The 23070-nt window shown below is 44.7% G+C and overlaps 1 protein-coding gene across 1 annotated transcript in view; it reads left to right on the top strand.

Annotated features, from left to right (window-relative positions):
- The window catches only part of SHOC1 (shortage in chiasmata 1), a 447382-nt gene that overhangs the window by 37642 nt on the left and 386670 nt on the right, over positions 1 to 23070 (top strand). The window contains exon 4 of the mRNA XM_073612299.1: positions 21219 to 21432. Within this exon, the coding sequence (XP_073468400.1) occupies positions 21219 to 21432 (214 nt within the window). The remainder of the gene's footprint in view (positions 1 to 21218; positions 21433 to 23070) is intronic.

Below are 23070 nucleotides of genomic sequence, written 5' to 3' on the forward strand. Positions count from 1 at the left end.
GTGACAAAAATTGAGGTCTGCAAAATTTCACATATTCCCATGGCATGTTTGAGCAATATATCATTTAGTGACAACTTTGTGCAAAAAAAAAAAATTTGTCTCTTTCCCGCAACTTGTGTCACAATATAAAATATTCCATGGACTCGACATGACTCTCAGCAAATAGCTTGGGGTATCTACTTTCCAAAATGGGGTCATTTGGGGGGGTTTTGATCTGTCCTGGCATTTTATGCACAACATTTAGAAGCTTATGTCACACATCACCCACTCTTCTAACCACTTGAAGACAAAGCCCTTTCTGACACTTTTTGTTTACATGAAAAAATTATTTTTTTTTGCAACAAAATTACTTTGAACCCCCAAACATTATATATTTTTTTAAAGCAAATGCCCTACAGATTAAAATGGTGGGTGTTTCATTTTTTTTTTTACACAGTATTTGCACAGCGATTTTTCAAACGCATTTTTTTTGGGAAAAAACACACTTTTTAAAATTTTAATGCACTAAAACACACTATATTGCCCAAATGTTTGATGAAATAAAAAAGATGATCTTAGGCCGAGTACATGGATACCAAACATGACATGCTTTAAAACGTGCAGTGGCGACAAACTAAATACATTTTTAAAAGCCTTTGAAAGCCTTTACAGGTTACCACTTTAGATTTACAGAGGAGGTCTACTGCTAAAATTACTGTCCTCAATCTGACGTTCGTGGTGACACCTCACATGCATGGTGCAATTGCTGTTTACATTTGACGCCAGATCGACGCTTGCGTTCGCCTTTGCGCGAGAGCAGGGGGGGACAGGGGTGCTTTTTTTTTTTTTTTTTTTCTTTATTATTTTTTTGCTTTTTTATCTTATTTTTAAACTGTTCCTTTCATTTTTTTTTTTTTTTCATGCTTTCCCAATTTCCCAATGGCGCTGTTTACATCCGGCGAAATCTAAGTCATGAAATGCTCGTAGCTTCCGGTTTCTTAGGCCATAGAGATGTTTGGAGCCACTCTGGTCTCTGATCAGCTCTATGGTCTGCTGGCTGAATCACCGACTGCATTCTCAGGTTCCCTGTTGAGACAGGAGAGCCAGAGAAAAACACGGAAGACGGTGGTGGTGGGGGGGGCATTCCCTCCCACTGCTTGTAAAAGCAGTCTAGAGGCTAATTAGCCGCTAGGATTGCTTTTACATGAAAGCCGACTGCTGGCTGAAAAGAATGATACCAAGATGATACCTAAACCTGCAGGCATCATTCTGGTATAACCACTCGTGAATGGCGTACCTGAAGACAAAAAAATGGTTAACAATAAAACACAGTAAACGGTAAAGTATAAAAAATTGCATACCTGAAAAGCAAACATGACAATAAAACATTGCAGAATAGAATACAATAAAAAAGAGCAGAACAATAGAGAGAGAATAGAGAGAGAGAGAACAATAAAACGACAACTATTTTTTTTTTATTTTATATATATATATATTTTTTGTTTTACACTTTTTTTTTTTTAACTAACTTTTATAACTGTAACCGGTTCCAGGTTCGGGTCTCTCAAAATGCGATGGCATCTTGGGAGACCCTGTGAAAGTGTGCCTAGTCTGTGCAATGCTGTACCCTACGCTAATACTCAACTAGTGAATGGTAGCGTTCAAAACATTCACCAATGCAAAGACCAGGATTGTCAGGACAGGAGGGACAATAATAGCGGGTGTCAGGCCTATATCCGCGCTTGCTGCAGACACAACATCTTTTTTGGGGGGGTTCGCTGGGTAGGGGTACTCGGGAGGACATAAAGAAAATGCCTCCCATGCAGCCGACTGCATTTGGTTGGGGATGTGAATGGGGGAAGTACGGGTGCTGCACGACGGGCCTGTGTTTGTCTTCTTCTTGGTGGCAGTGGGACACTACTTGTGCTTGCCACCTCACCAGCTTAAACTGCATTTATGGGACTCGCCACGTCACCAAGTGTTACTGCAGTGCTGGTTTGACTACGACCGGGGTGTACTAGGCCGCTGGTGCTTGCCAGTTCACCAAAACGCTACCCAAAAAACTGTTAGCGATCGCAGGGATCAGGCCTGACTCTGCGAACGCTGCAGTTATGCGTTTAGTATTTTGTAAGTGACAGTGATCGATCGATACTGCACTTGGGTGGGCTGGGCTAGGCGGAGGGGCAAAACGCAGGTGCTAGCAGGTATCTGGGCTGATCCCGCTAACACTGCGTTTTTGGGAACCCTAAACTGCTGGGGGCGCTGGTATAGATCTGATCGGATCAGATATTGATCCGTTCAGATACTATACCACTAAGGGAGGCGTATGCTGCGTGCGTGGGTGTTAGCAGTACTGGCGCTAACCTGACGCTGCTTGGGGCTGGTGCTTGCCAGTTCACCAAAACGCTACCAAAAAAACTGTTAGCGATCGCAGGGATCAGGCCTGACTCTGCGAACGCTGCAGTTATGCGTTTAGTGTTTTGTAAGTGACAGTGATCGATTGATACTGCACTTGGGTGGGCCGGGCGGAGGGGCAAAACGCAGATGCTAGCAGGTATCTGGGCTGATTCCGCTAACACTGCGTTTTTGGGAACCCTAAACTGCTGGGGGCGCTAGTATAGATCTGATATGATCGGATCAGATATTGATCCGTTCAGATACTATACCACTAAGGGAGGTGTACGGTGCGTGCGTGGGTGTTAGCGGTACTGGCGCTAACCTGGCGCTGTCTGGGGCTGGTGCTTGCCAGTTCACCAAAATGCTACCAAAAAAACTGTTAGCGATCGCAGGGATCAGGCCTGACTCTGCGAACGCTGCAGTTATGCATTTTGTAAGTGACAGTGATCGATCGATACTGCACTTGGGTAGGCTGGGCCGGGCGGTGGGGCAAAACGCAGGTGCTAGCAGGTATCTGGGCTGATTCCGCTAACACTGCGTTTTTGGTAACCCTAAACTGCTGGGTACGCTAGTATAGATCTGATCGGATCAGATATAGATCCGTACAGATACTATACCACTAAGGGAGGCGTATGCTGCGTGCGTGGGTGTTAGCGGTACTGGCGCTAATCTGACGCTGCCTGGGGCGACGCATATCACCGCTGGGCGATCAGGGGGCTAAACCTTTATTCGGTAATAAACGGCGGGTGCCCTGACACTATAAAAAATAAACAAACTAACCAGCGTCACCCGTAACACTTATACGGTGATCAGTGGTGAAAGGGTTAACTAGGGGGCAATCAAGGGGTTAAAACATTTATTAGGTAGTATATGGGGGTCCCTGTCGCTATAAAACGCTGACGGCGAACCTAAATATTTACGTCCCTAACTAGCGTCACCAGCGACACTAATACAGCGATCAGAAAAATGATCGCTTAGTGACACTGGCGACAGGGGGTGATCAAGGGGTTAAAACTTTATTAGGGGGGGTTAGGGGGTATCCTAGACCTAAAGGGGGCTAATACTAACTGCCCTAACACAGTAACTGTCACAAACTGACACCATGCAGTAATCAAAAAAAAACTGCTTGGTGTCAGTGTGATGGGGGGGGGGGGTTCGGGGGGCGATCGGGGGGGGGGGATCGGGGGTGTTTTGTGTGCCTGGCTTGTTCTACTGAGTGTGTATGTGTTTGTGCACTTACATTGATGTCTTCTCTCCTCGGCGCCGGAACGGAAAATACCGAGCCGAGGAGAGATGACATAATTTCCTTTGCTGCTGTTTAGCATACAGCAGCAAAGGAATGTTCTGATTGGCCGGCGGCGATCGCGAGGGGGGGGGCCACGAATGGATGGCCTTCCCCTCACCTCCGATCGCCGGGGGACAAAAGAGGAGCGCCTCGGGCACCGGGGGGGTCCGATCGGACCCCCCACCCGCGGGAGGCAGATCACGTATATGTACGTGATTCTGCCTGCCCGTGCCGCCTTGCCGACGTAAATCAGCGTGAGGCGGTCCTTAAGTGGTTAAACAAGTTTGGAACCCCAGAATTATTCTCTGGAGACTGGAAACTGATTAAAAAAAAAGAGACTGTGTCGTGTACCAGAAAACCTGAACTGGAAGATGAAGGAGTAACTTCAAGGTGGAGCCTTGCGGTGAGTAAAGTATTTCTTTTTTTTTTCAATTATTAATAATATAGTCAAAATGCTTACTCAGTGTGAAGCTAGTGTCAGTTCTGCTAAAGTTAACAGATGGGTATTGAAATGTATTAAGCGTCATGGCGGTCCTTATGAAATTCCAGAAAAATGTAAGACGTGTTCTATGATGAAGGATTTTTTAGAGAAAAATGTTTTTGTTAGCAACATTTCAGAAAGTAAAAGAAAAGGTTGTATTGTGCAGGGCTTGTTATCTTGCTGTTTAACAATGGAAAGTTCTTTGGTAAGGTTGAGGAAATTGCACAGTTACAGAGTGCAGTTGATAATAGCAGCAAGGTTTGTCAGAGGTTACAAAATCAGAAACTGAGACAGAAAATTTAAAATCACATGCAGTTACCATTGGGGGAGCTTTGCCTGAGAAATCGAAACATTGTGATGAATTATCAGAGGAAAATGAGAGATTGAAATGAAGAATTATGGAATTAGAGAAGAGATCTCAAGAATGCAGATATGCATCAAATCTTGGATTCAGCAATCTGCAGCAAAACACAAACTTTCGATCAAATGAAACAGAACCTCATATTAAATCTGATAATTCATTGCCAACTGCACCCACTGTGACCACCACAGTTTATAACAATAATAGTAATACAGGTGAAGTTCAGCTTGTAATGAAGCCTTTGAAACCAAAAGAATTAGACGCAATTCTTAAAGAAATAGAAATGGTTCCCTACCATGATTTAAACAGATTTTTAAAATGGTTTTGTGACGTACAGCAGGTCAGAGATATGTACAATCTCAACCCATCTGACTTAGAAAGAGTTTTGCAACATTCTATAGGAAGTGGTCTTTGGATGAGAATTAAACAGATCTGTATTCAGCCTCTTAGAACAAGGGACATATTACTGGAATTATTATGTGTTTTGTATGGTGTATGTTCTGATGTTACTATTCATGGGAAGATCCAACAAATGCAAAATGAATCTCCCTATGAATTGTCACACAGGATATCAACTATTATGGAATTATTGGTTGGTAATAATCTTGCATGTCAGCGTGGTGGCTTGGTACATAAGAGTATGTTTCTAGATGCTTTGCATGAAGATATCAAACAAAATATTTTATTAGTTACCCCAAATCCCCATGATTTAAAAGACATATTGCAGACCATTTATGCAGAAAGTCAAATGAGCAAGCTGTAAAAATTGATTTAGTCACATTGTTTAAGACAAACACTGAACAGAAAGATCAAAAGATAATATCTTATGATAACACCCAGAGAGGAGACACCAGGTCAAACATAGGTGATATTAATATGAAAAACAGAGTTGACCAAAATAATGTTTTTATGTTTTATTTCTTGAACTTTATCTTAAAACCAAATTGAAGCATTTAAACCTAAAATAATTTTCATAACATCTGTACATATTATATAATGCGTATTGATCAATATGTTTGACATCTAAGGTGAGATGCTGCACAATGGCTTGGCATAGCATAAATTATAGTATTACATTATAACCTTGCATTCAGTCAGTCTTAGTCTGTGTGTGACTATGAAGGTGCAGGTCTAGGAAAAATGGGACTCTGAGTTATATTTACTTTGTTGAATTTTTGTCATCTGTGGACTTTGGACTTTGTTCTGTGTTGGAAGTCAATAAATTGCACTCTCTGGAAGAATCGAATTGCTGCGGAAGAGTACTTACATCATCAATACCAATTAATTATCTACACACGATAATATATCACTACAAGTAGTACCTTTGCAGGAGGGTACATGGCATCTACAAAATAATGGCATAAAGAGTTTCAAAAGACAAGACTATGGCGGCCTCAGTGGTGGTGCAGGCTTTAGCTGAAGAAGGGTGAAGCCAGTTGTGACTGGTAACCAGTTGGGATGCCAAATAGTAAAGGAAAACATTAGGGAAAGGCAGCCTCAAGATTTCCAATGATATTTTGAGGGTCTGACGTTGCCAGAGAAATGCCATACAGATAGTTTCAATCTGTTTGAAAATTGGTATCAGTATCTTACAAGGAGAGTTAGCTAGGACATACAGCAACCTCAATAGATAAATCATTTTGAATATGTATATTCTACCCATGAGATCTAGCTTGGATATTCATCCATTGCTTGGTCTGCTGTTGCAATTGGGAGGCCAGAGGACACACATTATTCATTATGTAGGAACATAGAGGCAATTGCACAGTAACCCCAAAATATTTAAAGATGTGAACTACCTAAAGCTGTGAGTTCCAATGAATTGCCTGTACAGCTACCTGGTCTAAAGGGAAGAGACTTGATTTTTCCCAGTTGACACGAAAGCCTGAATAGTCACCAAATTCTACTATTTCCTGCAGCAGATGGTATAATGATTCATTAGGGTTAGCTAAATATATTAACATGTTATCTGCGTATAAGGAGATACGTTCTTCTATAGTGCCAGTCGTAAGGCTTCATATTTTTGGGGAGTTACGAATACCAATAGTCAGGGGCTCAATGACCAGGGCAAATAAGAATGGAGATTACCCGCCACCCCTGGGATGTGCTGCGGTAAATCGGGAAGGTATCAGAAACCTGGGTGTTAACTCGTATTCTGGTAACTGGGTTTGTCTATAGAAGGTGGATCTAAGCCAGGGATATGCAATTAGCGGACCTCCAGCTGTTGCAGAACTACAAATCCCATGAGGTATAGCAAGACTCTGACAGCCACAAGTATGACAACCAGAGGCAGAGGCATGATGGGACTTGTAGTTTTGCAACATCTGGAGGTCCGCTAATTGCATATCCCTGATCTAAGCTATCATTCGAGGGCCAAAGCCATAGAACTGTAATAAACTAAACAGATATGGCCACTATACACTGTCAAAGGCTTTGCTTGTGTCCAAAGACAATTACATGTGTGTGGGAGTAAAAATGGGGTATTGCAAATTTTGACAGAGTCTCCAGATGTTCATTCTGGTGGATCTCCTGGGTATAAAACCTCCCTGGTAACTGTCCACTAAAAGTGCAACTACCCAATTTAAACAATTGCATAGTACTTTTGCTAGTATCTTCACATCTACAAAAATTAATTAATGGGTCTGGAGAAGTCGCATCTAGTTGGGTCCTTGGGTGGCTTCAAGATGAGGACAGTTAGGGCCTCCCTTATAGAGGGGGGTAGTATCCCATCCTCCAAAGCCACAGTGAAGGTCCTAAGGAGATATGGACTCAATAGATGTGGCTCCAGAATGAGGACAAGGAGGGCCTTCCTCATAGAAGGGGGGTTAGTATCCCCTCCTCCAGAGCCACAGTAAAAGTCCTAAGGATATGGACTCAATAGATGTGACTTCAGGATGAGGACAAGGAGGGTCTCCCGCATAGAGGGGTATAATATCACCTCCTCCAGAGTCACAGTAAAGGTCCTAATGAGATCTGGATTTAGTAGATGTTTAAATTGTTGCTTTCAAGCTCCGTCTGCCCTCTCATCTCAGGATACCCAATGCCTTCCATGTCTCCCTGCTCAGGCCACTGGTCCTCAATCGCTTCTCTCGCCCTTCTTCTCACCCCGCTCCTGTGGCTGACACCACGGATCAGTATGAGATTAAAGAAATATTGGACTCCAAATACTCCCGAGGGAAGCTGCTCTATCTGATTGATTGGAAGGGCTATGGTCCGGAGGAGAAACCTTGGGTTCCTGCCACCGATGTCTCAGCCCCATGCTTGGTGACCAGATTCCATCGGAAATTTCCCTCCAAGCAGCCCCCAGACGTGTAGGGGGGACCTCATAAGAGGGGGGTACTGTCACAGATCAGCTGCGGAGCTGATCTGTGTCTTACCTTTACTGCTGTATGTCGGCTTGCACCTGTTGTTCTACTAGATTGTGTTCAGCTCTGCTACACTCTGCAGCTATGGGTGTCGCCGTCCTCACCTGTTGCTTAATATATAAATCCTTCCTGCTACTTCCTGTGCAGCCCCTCATGTGCTTTTCTATTTAAATCCCTCTCAGACCACTTTCTGGTTGCTTGAGCAACGCTTGCTTCTGAGCTCCCTGCTTGTAACCTGCTTTAACCTAACCTCTCGTGAACTGATCTCTTGTGTACCGACTCGACTTGTTCTGATTACATTATCTGCAGCCCGCCCTGACCTTGGCTTGCTATCCGGCTCTTCTTTACTTCATCCATCCATCCTTGTCTGACAGTGTCTTCTGCTACTTCCCTAGAGAGCAGGGTGATCCCGGGGGTCGTGACCTGGGGTCAGCACGCAGCTAAGCCCAAACCCTCGTGAGGGGGTCCCTGGCAGAATACCGGCTGGCCCTTAGACTCCACGCCCTGGGGGATCTCGTGTCACCTGCTCGCCTGTGGGCTCACTGTAAGTAGTACCGTGACAGAGAGCCTATGTAGTAGATCAGGGAGAAGGGGGGTGGGATGTAAATATTAACTATAGTCAAAGTAGTATGGGCTATTTGCAAAGCTACATAAGTCCCTTTTAAATAGGAAAGACCCTTTAGGAAAAACCCTTTCACCCCCTGTTCGATCGGTTGGTTCTCAGGGTAGAGGCGGCGGGGGACAGATACAGCATCGACCCATGCTGCATCCACCTAGGTAAGTATAAATCTAGAAAAAAGTCCAAACCCATACTTCTCTTTTAACTGAACAAGCTGAAGTTAGAAGTTGATTGGCAACTATGCACAGTTGCGCCAGATTTTGCACTCTCCAGTTTTAGTACATTACCCAAGGATCACATTTCCAAATTTACTTGGGTTAATACGGGAATTTCAAACTGAATATGACTAAATCTGAAATAATAAATATACTGTATGTTATATGTCTGTCAAATGCTACCTTTAGGTATCCCCATAGGATTCTTTTTGATGCTACAATCTACTATTGTACACTATATTTGGAAGGGACATTGTACTAGAATATCTCGAGACACCTTACACTGCCCCAAAAAATTGGGGGACTGTCCATAATAAATTTTAAATTTATATTACCAAATGATCGTATTGACACATATGATAGATTGGAAATATGCTAGAAAGACAAAAATTTGGGCTGAACTTGAAATGGCATTGGGAGACACCGACCTATCAGTAGTTCCATGTATACCACGATCGCTGAGAAGGTTAGCACCCACAATATCTCCACTGACTAGATCTACCTTGGCACTATGGGACTCTTTACACAATCGATACGGCTGGGAATATAATACCCCAATAATGCCCTTGCTGAGACATGAATATTTTATGCCAGGGGTTTTAGATAAAGATTTTGAATCATGGTTTCAACCAACATTTATGGATCAGTTGTCTCAGTTTGTCTCAATTTGTCTCAATTTATTTGGAGTCTCCCTCAACCTATTCGTTCTCTCAAAGAACTGAACCCTATCGAAGCAATTATGCATTATAAGGACTCATCACAGCATTGTATCTCACTTTTTTATAAAACACTACTGACCTTGCAAAATCCAGATTATATTGACCATTGGGAAGCAGACTTACAAATTAGATTTACAGATAAACAAAAAGATAAGATTATACAACTTTCTTGTATGTCCGCCACTTCTTGCAGAATGGTGGAGGTACATATTAAACTCCTTACTCGATGGCATTATACACCAGTAAAATTGCACGCAATGTTCTTGTCAAGTTCACCTCTGTATTGGAAGGACTACGGAGACCGAGCTACACACGGGCATATATGGTGGTTCTGCCCTAGGACCCTCCCGTTTTGGGAGGAAGTGGCAAAGTTGATTGGGGGGAGTAATTAGACCTGAACCACAGACATTTTTACTTCACTGTACAAATGAAACAATAAGTCAATATAGGATGACAGTGATTCCACGCCTATTAAACGCCGGTAAATCTCTAATTTAATTTTACTGGCGAAAGCGATCTGTACCTACAATCCCGCAGTGGCTGCGAAGGGTCGATGAGCTCCGTCTAATTGAAGAAGTAACAGGTAGGTAACTAACAGGTAGGAACAAAGAGCTAACCAGGAAATATCTTAAGACATGGGCATGCGAGTAGCGGTGGGCGCACCGACAGGTGACATCACTCGCTGTGTGAACGGCGTTCACATTCCTTGTGGTTAAGACGCTGGACTCGTGAGCACATTCCGTGCAGTTGAGACGCTGGAATTGGGAGCACTTTCCCCACGGACGTTCCTTGTGGTTGAGACGCGGTTGGGGCTCGGGAGACAGGAGCATACAGGGCTGCATTGGAGAGCGGGCACCGTCCCTCCTGGATGGCTACTATTACTACTATTCGCTGGTGAGCATTGCTGCTTTCCTCTTAAACTAACTGACAATCCAACTAGTACTATAAACTAGTACTATAAATACAAAACTTTGATTGCATGCTATTTAGAAAGAGATTTTCAGTTGTATGTAGTATTTCGTTAGTTCTACTACTATTAAACTAACAGGCCAGGTAATGCATGTTTGAACTGCTATTTAGAAAGAAAGAGATAGCATTTCAGTATGTTATACTACACTGACAAGCGCATGAATTTTGTAAACATGACAGTATGCAATATATTAGTCGGTACAAAATGTACTGCAGTGCAGACATAACTACCTTTCATGGCAAGAGAGCAGCACTGTTAGAAAAAAGATTGGTTAGTTTTAGTTTTTTTAAATTTTATAGCTGCCTGGGGTTTAGTTTTTTAATTTATTTTAGTCCCCCCCCCCCAGGTTTCACTCCCACTACTATAGATCATTCTATGCTATTCTTCTGCACTACCAGCAAAGGTGGACCATGTCTGCAGTGTGAAAATATTTTAAAGTTTCTGATAAAGACCCCAAATTTGCAATCTGCAGTCTTTGCTCTTTTCAAGAGGGGGTACAGCACCAAGTCATTTTTCAACAGCAAGTTGGATATACCACCTGAAAAAACTTCATCCAGTTCAGCATACAGAATGCAAGAAAACAGTACCGCCTCCAAAAAGTGCCTCAGGCTCAACACATCTGTAGCCACAGTCTTTGGAAAGGTTAAAAAATTTCCAAGTGACAGTCCCAAAGCTCGCGGCATTACAGATAAAATTATGAAATTTATTGTATTAGACGACCAGCCATTCTCTGTTGTGGAGGACATTGGATTCCGTAGGCTCTTGCAACATATTGATCCGCGTTACACACAACCAAGAAGACGCTACTTTGCAGATACCTGTCTACCTGACTTGTTTTGCAGTGTTAATAAACACGTTCATGAGCTCATGACTACTGACATCATAGCAATCAGTTTTACTGACATTTGGAATTCAGACATCAGTCCAACGAGCATGCTTAGCCTGACAACGCAGTGGATAGATACCAAATTTCAATTTGCAAAACATCCTACTTAACGCACGTAACTTTGTTGGATCACACACTGCAGCAGCAATATCTGACGCTTTAAAAACCATGCTTGACACTTGGCACATTGAGTGGACCCATTACAGTGGACTGTAAAGTTGAGACTTCAAAACTTGAAATAAGTTTAGTAGTTTTATAGTTTACTAATTACATAACAGAATAGAAAGGGTAGGGCAGGCCCTTTGCTATTTTGTTGGTTGTTCATTGTAGTTCTTCTACAGTTTTTTGTTTTGCACGTTTTCAATTTAAAAGAGAACTCCAGCTTTTGAACTGCATAGTTTGTTATTGGGCCAAACTATGTCTCTCCCTAAGCTGTCAGCCCGATGCATGTGTGAAACTGTATGCATCTGTGGCTGGCTACATACATAAAGTATACCGCACTGTGTTCCATGTATGGGCAGAGACTTCCAGGAACACAGACTAGTCTACAGCAGCGGCGCTCAGTCAATCACAGCAAGCAATGTATTCTTCTAATGAAATTGCTTGCTGTGATTGGCTGAGCACCGTTGCTGTAGTCCAGACTGTAGACTAGTCTGTGTTCTGGAAAGTCTCTGCCCATACCCGGAACACAGTGCGGTATACTGTATGACTATGTATGTAACCGCAGCTACATACATACAGTTTTATCGCACATGCAGTGTGCTGACACCTTAGGGAGAGAACGTCGGGAAATTAGTTCTCATTTAAGTTGAAAATTAAATAATTAAAAAAATATATATCATATGTTATGTTTACAGAAAAACTGTGAAACAGAATAATGGCCTTCTGTCATAATTATGTTATGGTTAGTTGTTCTTTAATTTTATAACAGTTTGTTTTGCACAGTAACTTTGCAATTGATTGATTTATTAAAACTGGAGAGTGCAAAATCTGGTGCAGCTCTGCATAGGTTAGGTTAACCAATCTGCTTCCAGTTTTTTTTTGGCTAATATTCTCAGCTGTGCTAAATATTTCAATCTTTCCAATTTCAGTAAATCAACTCCACAATCTCCGGTGCTTGGAAATGGGCCCCAGACTGTTGCCTACATTTTTCCCTGCTGGCTTCACTGGACATGCCTTGCCTTGATGCCCTCTTATGACTAGGGAAGTCAGTGTATACACTGTCCTGAAATAAAACAAGACAGAGGGCACACCGGCCTAATGCATTATCTTAAGAAAGGCCTCTCTTTGTTAATATGGTAAGTAATATACAACAAACCAACAGGTGTACTCTATAAACCTTGTCGTCAAAGTAAGCTTCCAGTCCACAATACATCATATCATATCACCTATAGGACAACTGGAGAACCCAACAGGCTAACGTGTTTTGAGGACATGCCACTCTAAGGAAGAGGCAAGTCCTTGAAACACGTTAGCCTGTTGTTGGGTTTTCCAGTTGTCCCACTCCAATTCTGTGATGTGAATTATGATGTATAGTGGACTGGAAGCTGATGTTTTACTTTGACAACAAGCTTTGATACAACTGACCTGATGGCTTAGTAGTATTATGTGTATAATAGCCCATGCGCCCTCTGTCTTGTTTTATGGTTCTTCTATTTTTGAACAATAAACAGTGCAAATACCGTACGTCTACTCAAACATAGAGGCTCTTAGTCTTTTTATATTATGCCTGTTTTGTTTTTCTTTTTATTATTATTATTATTGTGCAGCATATGTACTGTAAAACAACGAGAAGATAAAAAGGAACTAGATGGCTTTGCTATATCAATTTAGTAACAACTGGTGAAAGTTCAATGATAACTACACCTATATATACTAAGCTAATTGCTTACACCAAAGGCACTCAAGCATGAAGATAGGTGCGTTCCTCTGAATTCACTACGCATATCAAAAAAAGGATAGAGGGAGAGAAATGGAATTGGAGACCAATTCCAACCAAAAGCAATTCATCGAGGAGGAACAAGCAGTTTAGCAAAAATGTATTAATTTTATTTAAAAAATTCACTTGAACACCAATCAAAAAAATATGTACTGTTCCTGTAATTTTCTTTATATAATTTTGTATTTATTTTATTTTCTGTGTCCAATTTATGTGGGTTACTGTTTATTAATGTACTTATTTTACATTACTGGATTGTATTTTTTATTCATTAAATTCATGATAAATAAAGTCGAATAATGAATATAACACAATTTTATATATCAAAATTTTATTATTTTAAAAACCTGTCATTTTCGGTATCGGTTTCGGTTTTTGGCATAGTGTAGCCTTCATTTTTGGTTTGGGGACCAAAATTTACATTCGGTGCACCCCTATCTACTATGTTATACTATGAAATAATTTCAGACCCCAGTGAATAGTGTGTCAGAGTACAACATATCAGTTAACCACTTGCTGACTGGCTCACACTGATATACGTCGACAGAATGGCACGACTGCGCAAAACGACGTACCCGTACGAAGCTCACGCCCCCGCGCAGGGGGCACACTTGGGCGCCCCTGCCGTGCCTCTCGGCGTTCGTATTCGTTGCAGAACCGATCAGTCTTCAGGTCCAGGCCAATGATTTCTGGCCTAGACCTGCTAATCAGTTCTGACCGATGAAATGCCTCCTCTGGCTGTGTGTTTCATCCGCTGATGACACTGCCTGATATTTGGCGTGCAGTACTATGGTCCACCAGCAGGTGTCTACTGGCAGTCTGGAACTGCCAGGGGAGCATTCCCCTGTTGGTAGTATTATGTGATCTTTGGGCCGCAGTACTGGCGCCCACCAGCGGGTGGTTCCTGGCAGTGTGGGGCCGACATCTCCTGCAATCAGGCATCATCTGAGTCTGATTTAGATGAGTATAAATACCCGGCAAGTGCACACACACCTTGCCCTGGTATTGTCCTTGTGCCCTGACCTGCAGCCTGTTTATCTGTGATCCTGATCCTGAACCTGAACCCTGATTCCTGTATCCTGAACCTGTTTGTATCTGTTCCTGTACCCCTAGATCCTTGCCCTGCAGCCTGATCCCTTCCACCTTGTTCCCTGTATGTTTACTCCTGGCCCCATCTGCTGATCTTCTGTTAATGACCCTGGCCTGGCTTGACTACAATTCTGGTACTCCCTTTTGCTATATATGCTGGTTGGTTTATTATCACTGTTTGGTTGTTTGGTTTGTTCACTCTGTTTGTATTGGTGGTGTGTTCATATTTATATGCATTTACTTTAATAAACTTGCATTCACCTATTTATGTCTGGTTCACTCTGTCGTAGTCACACAGTTCTGGTCACATCTGGTTTATGACAGAATACCAGGGCCATCCCTGCCTAGAAGTAGCTGCACAGGGGAACCATTTTGATTCAGTTTGGTTGCAAACATGAATGCCGATGAGGTTATTTTTCTCTGCTGGCATCTGAAAGTGGTGATTATTGCCGCCAGGCTTTGAAAGGATGGTCTAGTGACCAGTTGTTTGCAACTATCCATTTGGCTCACTCCCTGGTCAATCAGGGTTATATATTGTTTGGGGAGGTGCAGCCTTTGATAAAGATCTGTACTGAGCTGGCCCTGCCCTGTATTCCAGAGGGCCATGATAATTTCAGTCCTCCTTTTAATGTGAATCAGGTTGTATCCCTAGTGTGGCTTTTTGAAGATGATCCCGCCGATTTTTGTGAGCACTACTCACAGGTGATTGCTGAGTGCATTGTGTCTGCTCAGTCTTTTGTTAGACAGGGAGATTTAAAACTACAGTTTGTACAACCTATACTTTCAGCATGGTCTGACATGGTGCAATCAGCCCCAGCCAAACAAACCATCTCTGTCATCAGACACCAGCCTACCCAAATGTATTTTCCCCCATCACCCATGTCAACCTCAGTTGCAGCCCAGTATACGCTGCTCCCAACCAAATATTCATATCCGGTCTCTGCTCCCTGTACCTATCCTGCATTCAACCCACCTGCTTCTTTTCAGCTGCCTACAAACCCACAAGAACTTCCCCCAGCTACTGTTACCTCTTTGCCATATCCCAATCCTCCTTTCCAGTCTGCTGCACCCCTTACCTACAGTCCTGCAGTCACCTACAGAGCTTCAGTGGCTAAGCCAAAGAAAAAACGAAAGTTTTTCCCAACCAAAACAATCCTGCCATTAACCCAACCTGCCTCCACACCCACCAATCTGTCCCAGCTTAAAGTTCCGGTGTCAGTATCCCAGCCCAAAGTGCCAGTGTTCCAGCCCCAAGTGCCAGTGTTCCAGCCCCAAGTGCCAGAGTTCCAGCCTGAGGTGCCAGAGTTCCAGCCTGAGGTGCCAGAGTTCCAGCCTGGGGTGCCAGAGTTCCAGCCTGGGGTGCCAGAGTTCCAGCCTGGGGTGCCAGAGTTCCAGCCTGAGGTGCCAGAGTTCCAGCCTGGGGTGCCAGAGTTCCAGCCTGGGGTGCCAGAGTTCCAGCCTGGGGTGCCAGTGTTCCAGCCTGAGGTGCCAGTGTTCCAGCCTGAGGTGCCAGTGTTCCAGCCTGAGGTGCCAGTGTTCCAGCCTGAGGTGCCAGTGTTCTAGCCCGAGGTGCCAGTGTTCCAGCCTGAAGAGCTAGAGCCAGTGTTCCAGCCTGAGGAGCCAGAGCCAGCGTTCCAGCCTGATGTCTCGGTGCCTGCCTTCCAGTCTGATGTCTCGGTGCCTGCCTTTCAGTCTGATGTCCCGGTGCCCGCCTTCCAGTCTGATGTCTCGGTGCCCGCCTTCCAGTCTGATGTCTCGGTGTCCGCCTTCCAGTGTGATGTCTCGGTGCCTGCCTTCCAGTCTGATGTCTCGGTGCCTGCCTTCCAGTCTGATGTCTCGTGCCCGCCTTCCAGTCTGATGCCTCGGTGGCTGCCTTCCATCTGATGTCTCGGTGCCTGCCTTCCAGTCTGATGTCTTGGTGCCTGCCTTCCAGTCTGATGTTCCCGTGCCCATGTTCCAGCCTGAAGCTCCTGCACCGGTGTTCCAGTCTGATGTTTCAGTGCCTGTTGTCCCCGCTTGAAGTTCCGGTGCCTGTTGTCCCCGCTTGAAGTTCCGGTGCCTGTTGTCCCCACTTGAAGTTCCGGTGCCTGTTGTCCCCGCTTGAAGTTCTGGTGCCTGTGTCCCCGCTTGAAGTTCCGGTGCCTGTGTCCCTGCTTGAAGTTCCAGTGCCTGTGTGCCTGCTTGAAGATCCGGTGTTCCAGCCTGAAGATCCAGTGTCCCAGCCTCAGCCTGCATTTTCGGTGCCCGTGTCTCAATCTGTCATGCCAGTGCCCGTCACCCAGTTTTCTGGGCCAGTGCCCGTTACCCAGCCCACTGGGCCAGGGCCCGTTACTCAGCTTGCTTAGCCGGTGCCTGATACCCAGCCTGCCGTTACGGTGCTCGCTGCTCACCCTGATGTCCCAGTGCCTGCTGTCCAGCTCGATGACCCAGAACCTGCTGTCCAGCTCGATGACCCGAAGCCTTTTCCCCAGCCTGATGACCCGGAGCCTGCTGCCCAGCCCGATGACCTGTGGCCTGCCGCCCAGCTTGATGACCCGGAGCCTGCTTCCCAGCCTAATGACCCAGAGCCTGCTGCCCAGCTCGATGACCTGGAGCCTGCTGCCCAGCTCGATGACCCGAAGCCTGCTGCCCAGCTCGATGACCCGAAGCCTGCTGCCCAGCCCGATGACCCGGAGCCTGCTGCTCAGCCTGATGACCCGGAGCCTGCTGCCCAGCCTGATGACCCGGAGCTTGCTGCCCAGCTCGACCCGGAGCCTGCTGCCCAGCGTGATGTGCCCATGCCTGCTGCCCAGCGTGATGTGCCCGCGCCTGCTGCCCAGCATGATGTCCCCGTGCCTGCTGCCCAGCGTGATGTGCCCATGCCTGCTGCCCAGCCTGATTTGTCCCTGTCTGCTGCCCAGCCTGATGAGTCCTTGTCTGCTGCCCAGCCTGATGTGCCCCTGTCTGCTACCCAGCCTGATTTGCCCTTGTCTGCTACCCAGCCTGATGTACCCGTGCCTGCTGCCCAGCTTGATGTGACTGTGCCTGCTGCTGAGCTTATGTCTACTCCGGCTGCCCAGCTTGAGCTGCCCGTTGCCTGGTTTGATACTTTGGACTGTCTTCATACCTAACTTAGTGTGACTCTGCCCGCTGCCCAGCTTGATGCCATGGACTTGTCCCAGCAGCAGCTAGTTGGAGCGTCCGGAGGCCGCTCCTTTGGGGGGGTACTGTCAGGGAAGGTTCCATCTGCTGATGACACTGCCTGATATTTGGCGTGCAGTACTGTGGTCCACCAGCAGGTGTCTCCTGGCAGTCTGGAACTGCCAGGGGAGCTTTCCCCTGTTGGTAGTATTATGTGATCTATGGGCCGCAGTACTGGCGTCCACCAGTGGGTGGTTCCTGGCAGTGTGGGGCTGACATCATCTTCTGCAATCAGGCATCACCTGAGTCTGATTGAGATGAGTATAAATACCTGGCAAGTGCACACATACGTTGCCCTGGTATTGTCCTTGTGCCCTGACCTGCAGCCTGTTTGTCTGTTATCCTGATCCTGATTCTTGTATCCTGAACCTGTTTGTATCTGTTCCTGTATCCCTGGATCCTTGCCCTGCAGCCTGATCCCTTCCATCTTGTTCCCTGTCTGTTTACTCCTGGCCCCCCATCTACTGATCTCCTGTTTATGAAGCAGGCCAGGTTTGACTACAATTCTGGCACTCCCTTTTGCTATATATGCTTGTTGTTTTTTTATCACTGTTTGGTTGTTTGGTTTGTTCACTCTGTTTGTATTGGTGGTGTGTTCATATTTATATGCATTTACTTTAATAAACTTGCTTTCATCTATTTATGTCTGGTTCACTCTGTCGCAGTCACACAGTTCTGGTCACATCTGGTGTATGACACTGTGAATTGTAAATGCAGGCAGAGGAAGTGATGTCACCTCCCCTGGTGGAATCCTTTTTGGTTCCAGAGAGAGGAGAGAAGACATCCAAAAGTGAGTTGCACCAACACTACACTGACACAGTACACGTAGGCACAGATTTCACCCCCAGTTAACCCCTTCACTCACTGTGTCACCAACTGCGTTGTTGTCACTTGTGACACTAATCAGTGTTAGGGCAGCTAGTAGTAGGCCCAGGTAGCTTTAGGGTACCCCCCATTAACCCCCTAATAAAGGTTTAACCCCTTGATCACCCCCCAGTTAACCTTTTCACCCCCTGTCACCAGTGTCACTAGTAGATCTATTTTCTGATCGCCGTATTAGTGTCACGGGTGACGCTAGTTAGCCAGTTGGTTGGTAAGTTTCACCATCAGGTTTTTATAGCATTAGGGTACCCCCAAAAGGTTTTAACCCCCTGATTGCCCCCAAGTTAACCCTTTCACCCCCTGTCACCAGTGATCACCATATTAGTGTCACGGGTGACGCTGGTTAGTTAGTTTTTTATAGTGTCAGGGAACCCGCCATATATTACCTAATAAAGGTTTAACCCCCTGATCACCCGGCGGGAGACATCAGTTAGGGTCAGCATCAGTCCCAGGCAGCGTCAGATTAGTGCCAGTAGTGCTAACACTAATGCACGCACCATACACCTCCCTTACTAGTATAGTGTCTGAACGGATCAATATCTTTGACCTAATCAGATCTATACTAGCGTCCCCAGTAGTTTAGGGTTCCCAAAAACGCAGCGTTGGTGGGATCAGCCCAGATACCTGCTAGCGCCTGCATTTAGCCCCTCCGCCCAACCCACCCAAGTGCAATATCAATCGGTCACTGTCACTTGCAAAAAACAACACACATAACTGCAGCGTTCGCAGAGTTAGGCCTAATCCCTGCGAATGCTAACAGTTTTTAGAGGCCAAAATGTCCAGACAGAGGTACACTAGTGAAGAGGCCTACACATTGCTGAGCATGACAGATGAGAGCGAAGGGAAAGCTACCTCACTGGCAGATTCAGGCTCAGTATATGAACCAGTAGACAGCACCGACAACCTGACAGATAGCTCTGACGACAGAGTAGTGCTAAGGTCAGACGTACCCAACCCCATTCTTCTGTTGTTGAGGTGCAAGAACTGCAGGGCTCTTGTATGTAGCAGAAATCCAGTACTAGTGCCGCTCATCCTTCTGGTGAACTGGCAAGCACCAGCAGTCTAGTACATCCTGGTCGTACATCCAGCACTACAGTATCACGTGGTGAGTCATATAAGTGCAGTTCAAGCGGGTGCAGTGGCTAGCACAAGTAGTGTCCCGCAGCCACCAAGAAGACAAAGACAGGCCAGTCGAGCCCATAGTGCCCTTCCTGCAAAATATGCCAATCCTAATTGGGAGCCCACCACTTCTGCAGCACCCATTCACTGGCCAACCCGGAATTCAGGTGAAAACAGTTGATTTTACGTCACTTGATTTTTATTCACTGTTTTTCACGGAAGATCTCTATAGATCTTTTGTGGACCACAGCAATTTGTATGCTGGTCAATTCATCGTCGCTAATCCCCAGTTGACCCTTGCCAGAGGTTGGAAACCTCTTACAGTTTCCGATTTAAGACCTTTCTGGATTGTACTAAATTTCTTTTGTTTTGTAATGCTGTTTAATTGTTTAATAAAAAATCTGTTAAAAAAAAAAAAGACCTTTCTGGGCCTATCCCTCCTCGTGGGCATAACTAAAATAAGTGAGTTGCGGTCATATTGGTCCACACATAGATCGCATTAAGATAAAAAAACTTCTGCATTTACAACCACATTAACCTTCTCTTGGATCTAATAATCTCCTTAATCATGTAGACCAGTGGTCATCAACCCTGTCCTCAGGGCCCACTAACAGGCCAGGTTTGCAAGATAACTGAAATACATCACAGGTGATATCATTTGCTGCTCAGTGATTACAGTATTCTAGTCTGCATCTCCCCAAGGTAATACATAAATCCTGGCCTGTTAGTGGGCCCAGAGGACAGGGTTGATGACAACTGATGTAGACCCGTCATCCATATGTTCTTCTCAAAGTTTTAATTTGATAAATTTCCATTGATTTCAAATGAAAATGCATGGGTGGTTCTAGCCTAAATCACACTCTACTAACCCATGTAGGTGCAGACACTGTGGAGCAATGAATTCTCAAAATTCACAGCAGAAGCACTGAAGTTGTTCAAGTTATTTACTCAGCAGCTCGGTTTACCCTGCCTCCTTTCCCAGATGTGACTTATGCCCCGTATACACGGTCGGACTTTGTTCGGACATTCCGACAACAAAATCCTAGGATTTTTTCCGACGGATGTTGGCTCAAACTTGTCTTGCATACACACGGTCACACAAAGTTGTCGGAAAATCCGATCGTTCTAAACGCGGTGACGTAAAACACGTACGTCGGGACTATAAACGGGGCAGTGGCCAATAGCTTTCATCTCTTTATTCTGAGCATGCGTGGCACTTTGTCCGTCGGATTTGTGTACACACGATCGGAATTTCCGACAACGGATTTTGTTGTCGGAAAATTTTATCTCCTGCTCTCCAACTTTGTGTGTCGAAAAATCTGATGGAAAATGTCCGATGGAGCCCACACACGGTCGGAATTTCCGACAACACGCTCCGATCGGACATTTTCCATCGGAAAATCCGACCGTGTGTACGGGGCATTACAGTCACACAATATTCCAACGTCCTGATTTGTAACGTAAAAACCGAGCAGGAGCGGATAAGTGCAGTTCTATTTCAGTATTTATTGGCACTATAAAGACTGTGAGAAAGATTGGAAAGTTGCAGTAATAGAACTCTGCAACATTGGGCATCTTTTAAAACTTGACTACAGCCTTCCAGAATGACCGACTGTTCCTGTCTTTCTCTTGTTGATCTTTGTTATAGTCACAACTGAAGTGACCATTAATAAAAAGCTAAAAAAAAACAGGGTACAAAGAAAGGGTTGCAAATAAATGTTCACTTTTACAGGAAAGAAGAGGCTTTGGCTATAGTTCCCAGTTCAAACCCTTGTTCTCAGATAGACCTAGAGGATGTGTGCAATGTCAGTGAGAGTTGTGCCACTGAAGCATCGTGTGCTGATGAATGCTGGAAAATCATCCCGTTCACCTCTACCGAATGTAAGTTTGTTCACTGCATCTCAGCCAGCATATTTATATTTTCTGTTTTGGGTTTTGTCAAAAAAGTAAGAGTCTTCTAGAGAAAAATCCTAAAAAAGAAAATGTTAACCTAATATAAATGTAGGTTTCTTGGTGAGGTTCTTGTGCTCTGTACACCTCGTAGCAGTCCAATGATGTTATCATCCATGCCTGCAGCTTTACTTTTGTATTTAGTGAGTATTTTTCAAGGCTGTGCCAGAAAAAGTAGCTGGTGTGCATTTGTGTTCAGACACCATCTCCTGATTGATTAGTCTTGCATAATTTTGTCATATATGCAATCTACTTTGAGTATTTCCCCCATTTATATAAAAAAAAAAAAAATTTGTTTTTTTCATCTATTATTTACAAAAGATGGGGAAATATAATAGCAGCCCATTCAAAATGAATGAGCGGCTTTAACCCATCACATGTTAATGGGCACTTGACAACACACTGGAGAGGTGTGGAGGGCCTTAATAATTGCACCCTGAATGCCCATATTTATTTTGTATGGCACGCAGTTTTCTTCTTGCATTCAGATTTATCATAAAACTAACAATTCACCTTCTGATTTCTTACTTTACTCCAAAAAAAGTCAGGCTATTATTAATTTGTTCTACATAATTCAGAAAGCATGAAGACTGGAGAGTTCCTATAACTCAGCTGTGCACCTGTACTGTTGCCTGAATTGTCTGCAAGAACCAATAATGTATCTACAACTACAGTGTCTGAATAAACTAAATAAGTACCTGAAATAAATTTAGGAATAAAAGCCTCTACACGTCAATTCATTTTCAAGTTAGGGTAGCATTATTTTTTAAAGCCGAACTTTATGCAAACAGTTAAACTATATTGTGGCAATACATATATGTGACCTTGTGTTATCTGACAAAGGCGTTCTAATTCTGTTTAGCCAGTTCTGTAATCCACATACTTCTATCAGTGAAAAGATATATGACATAGGAAGCTGTAAAGCTTAACCAAGAAATAGTAGTGGGATTTACTCACCTTTGCCACATTTTATAGGGAAGATGATCACTCTACTTTTTCTTAGGCTATACAGCTTCTTATGTTCCATACTTCTCATTCAGCAAAGGTGATGATGCTGATCTATTGTTTTAAAATTATACTAAAAGTAAAGATTAAAAAAAAATAAAAATAAACATGTTATACTTACCTGCTCTGTGCAATGGTTTTGCACAGAGCAGCCACATCCTCCTTCTCGAATTCCCCGCCGGCGCTCCTGCCACTCCCTTCTGCCGAGTGCCCCCATAACAAGCTGCAGTGCTTACAACAGGGGAACTTGTGCATGCTCTGCTCCTGAGCCCTGTTCTGTGTGTCTAACACACACAGAAACGAGGCTCGGCCCCATCTCCCGCTCCCTCTTCACTGACCGTGATTGACAGCAGCGGGAGCAGGACCGGCCCTGCCATAGTTCCGGTGGGTCCATGGGACCCAATCGGCAACTGAAGCAGGACCTCTATATGTCCTGACTTCCGCCGCCGTCGAAAATGCACTATGTGTGTGTGGACTGTGCAGTGGCGTCAGGAGGAGGCAGGGCTCTTCAGCCGGAACGTGCTGGCGCCACACTAGCCCTGTGTGAGACACTTTCACTGCTGATGCGGCTGCCTTCTTTCACTAAACACAATCACGCCGCCTGGAGAGTGACAGTCTGAGCAAGCAAT

The sequence above is a fragment of the Aquarana catesbeiana genome, linkage group LG01 (assembly GCF_042186555.1).
Source record: "Aquarana catesbeiana isolate 2022-GZ linkage group LG01, ASM4218655v1, whole genome shotgun sequence".
Taxonomy (NCBI): Eukaryota; Metazoa; Chordata; class Amphibia; order Anura; family Ranidae; genus Aquarana; species Aquarana catesbeiana.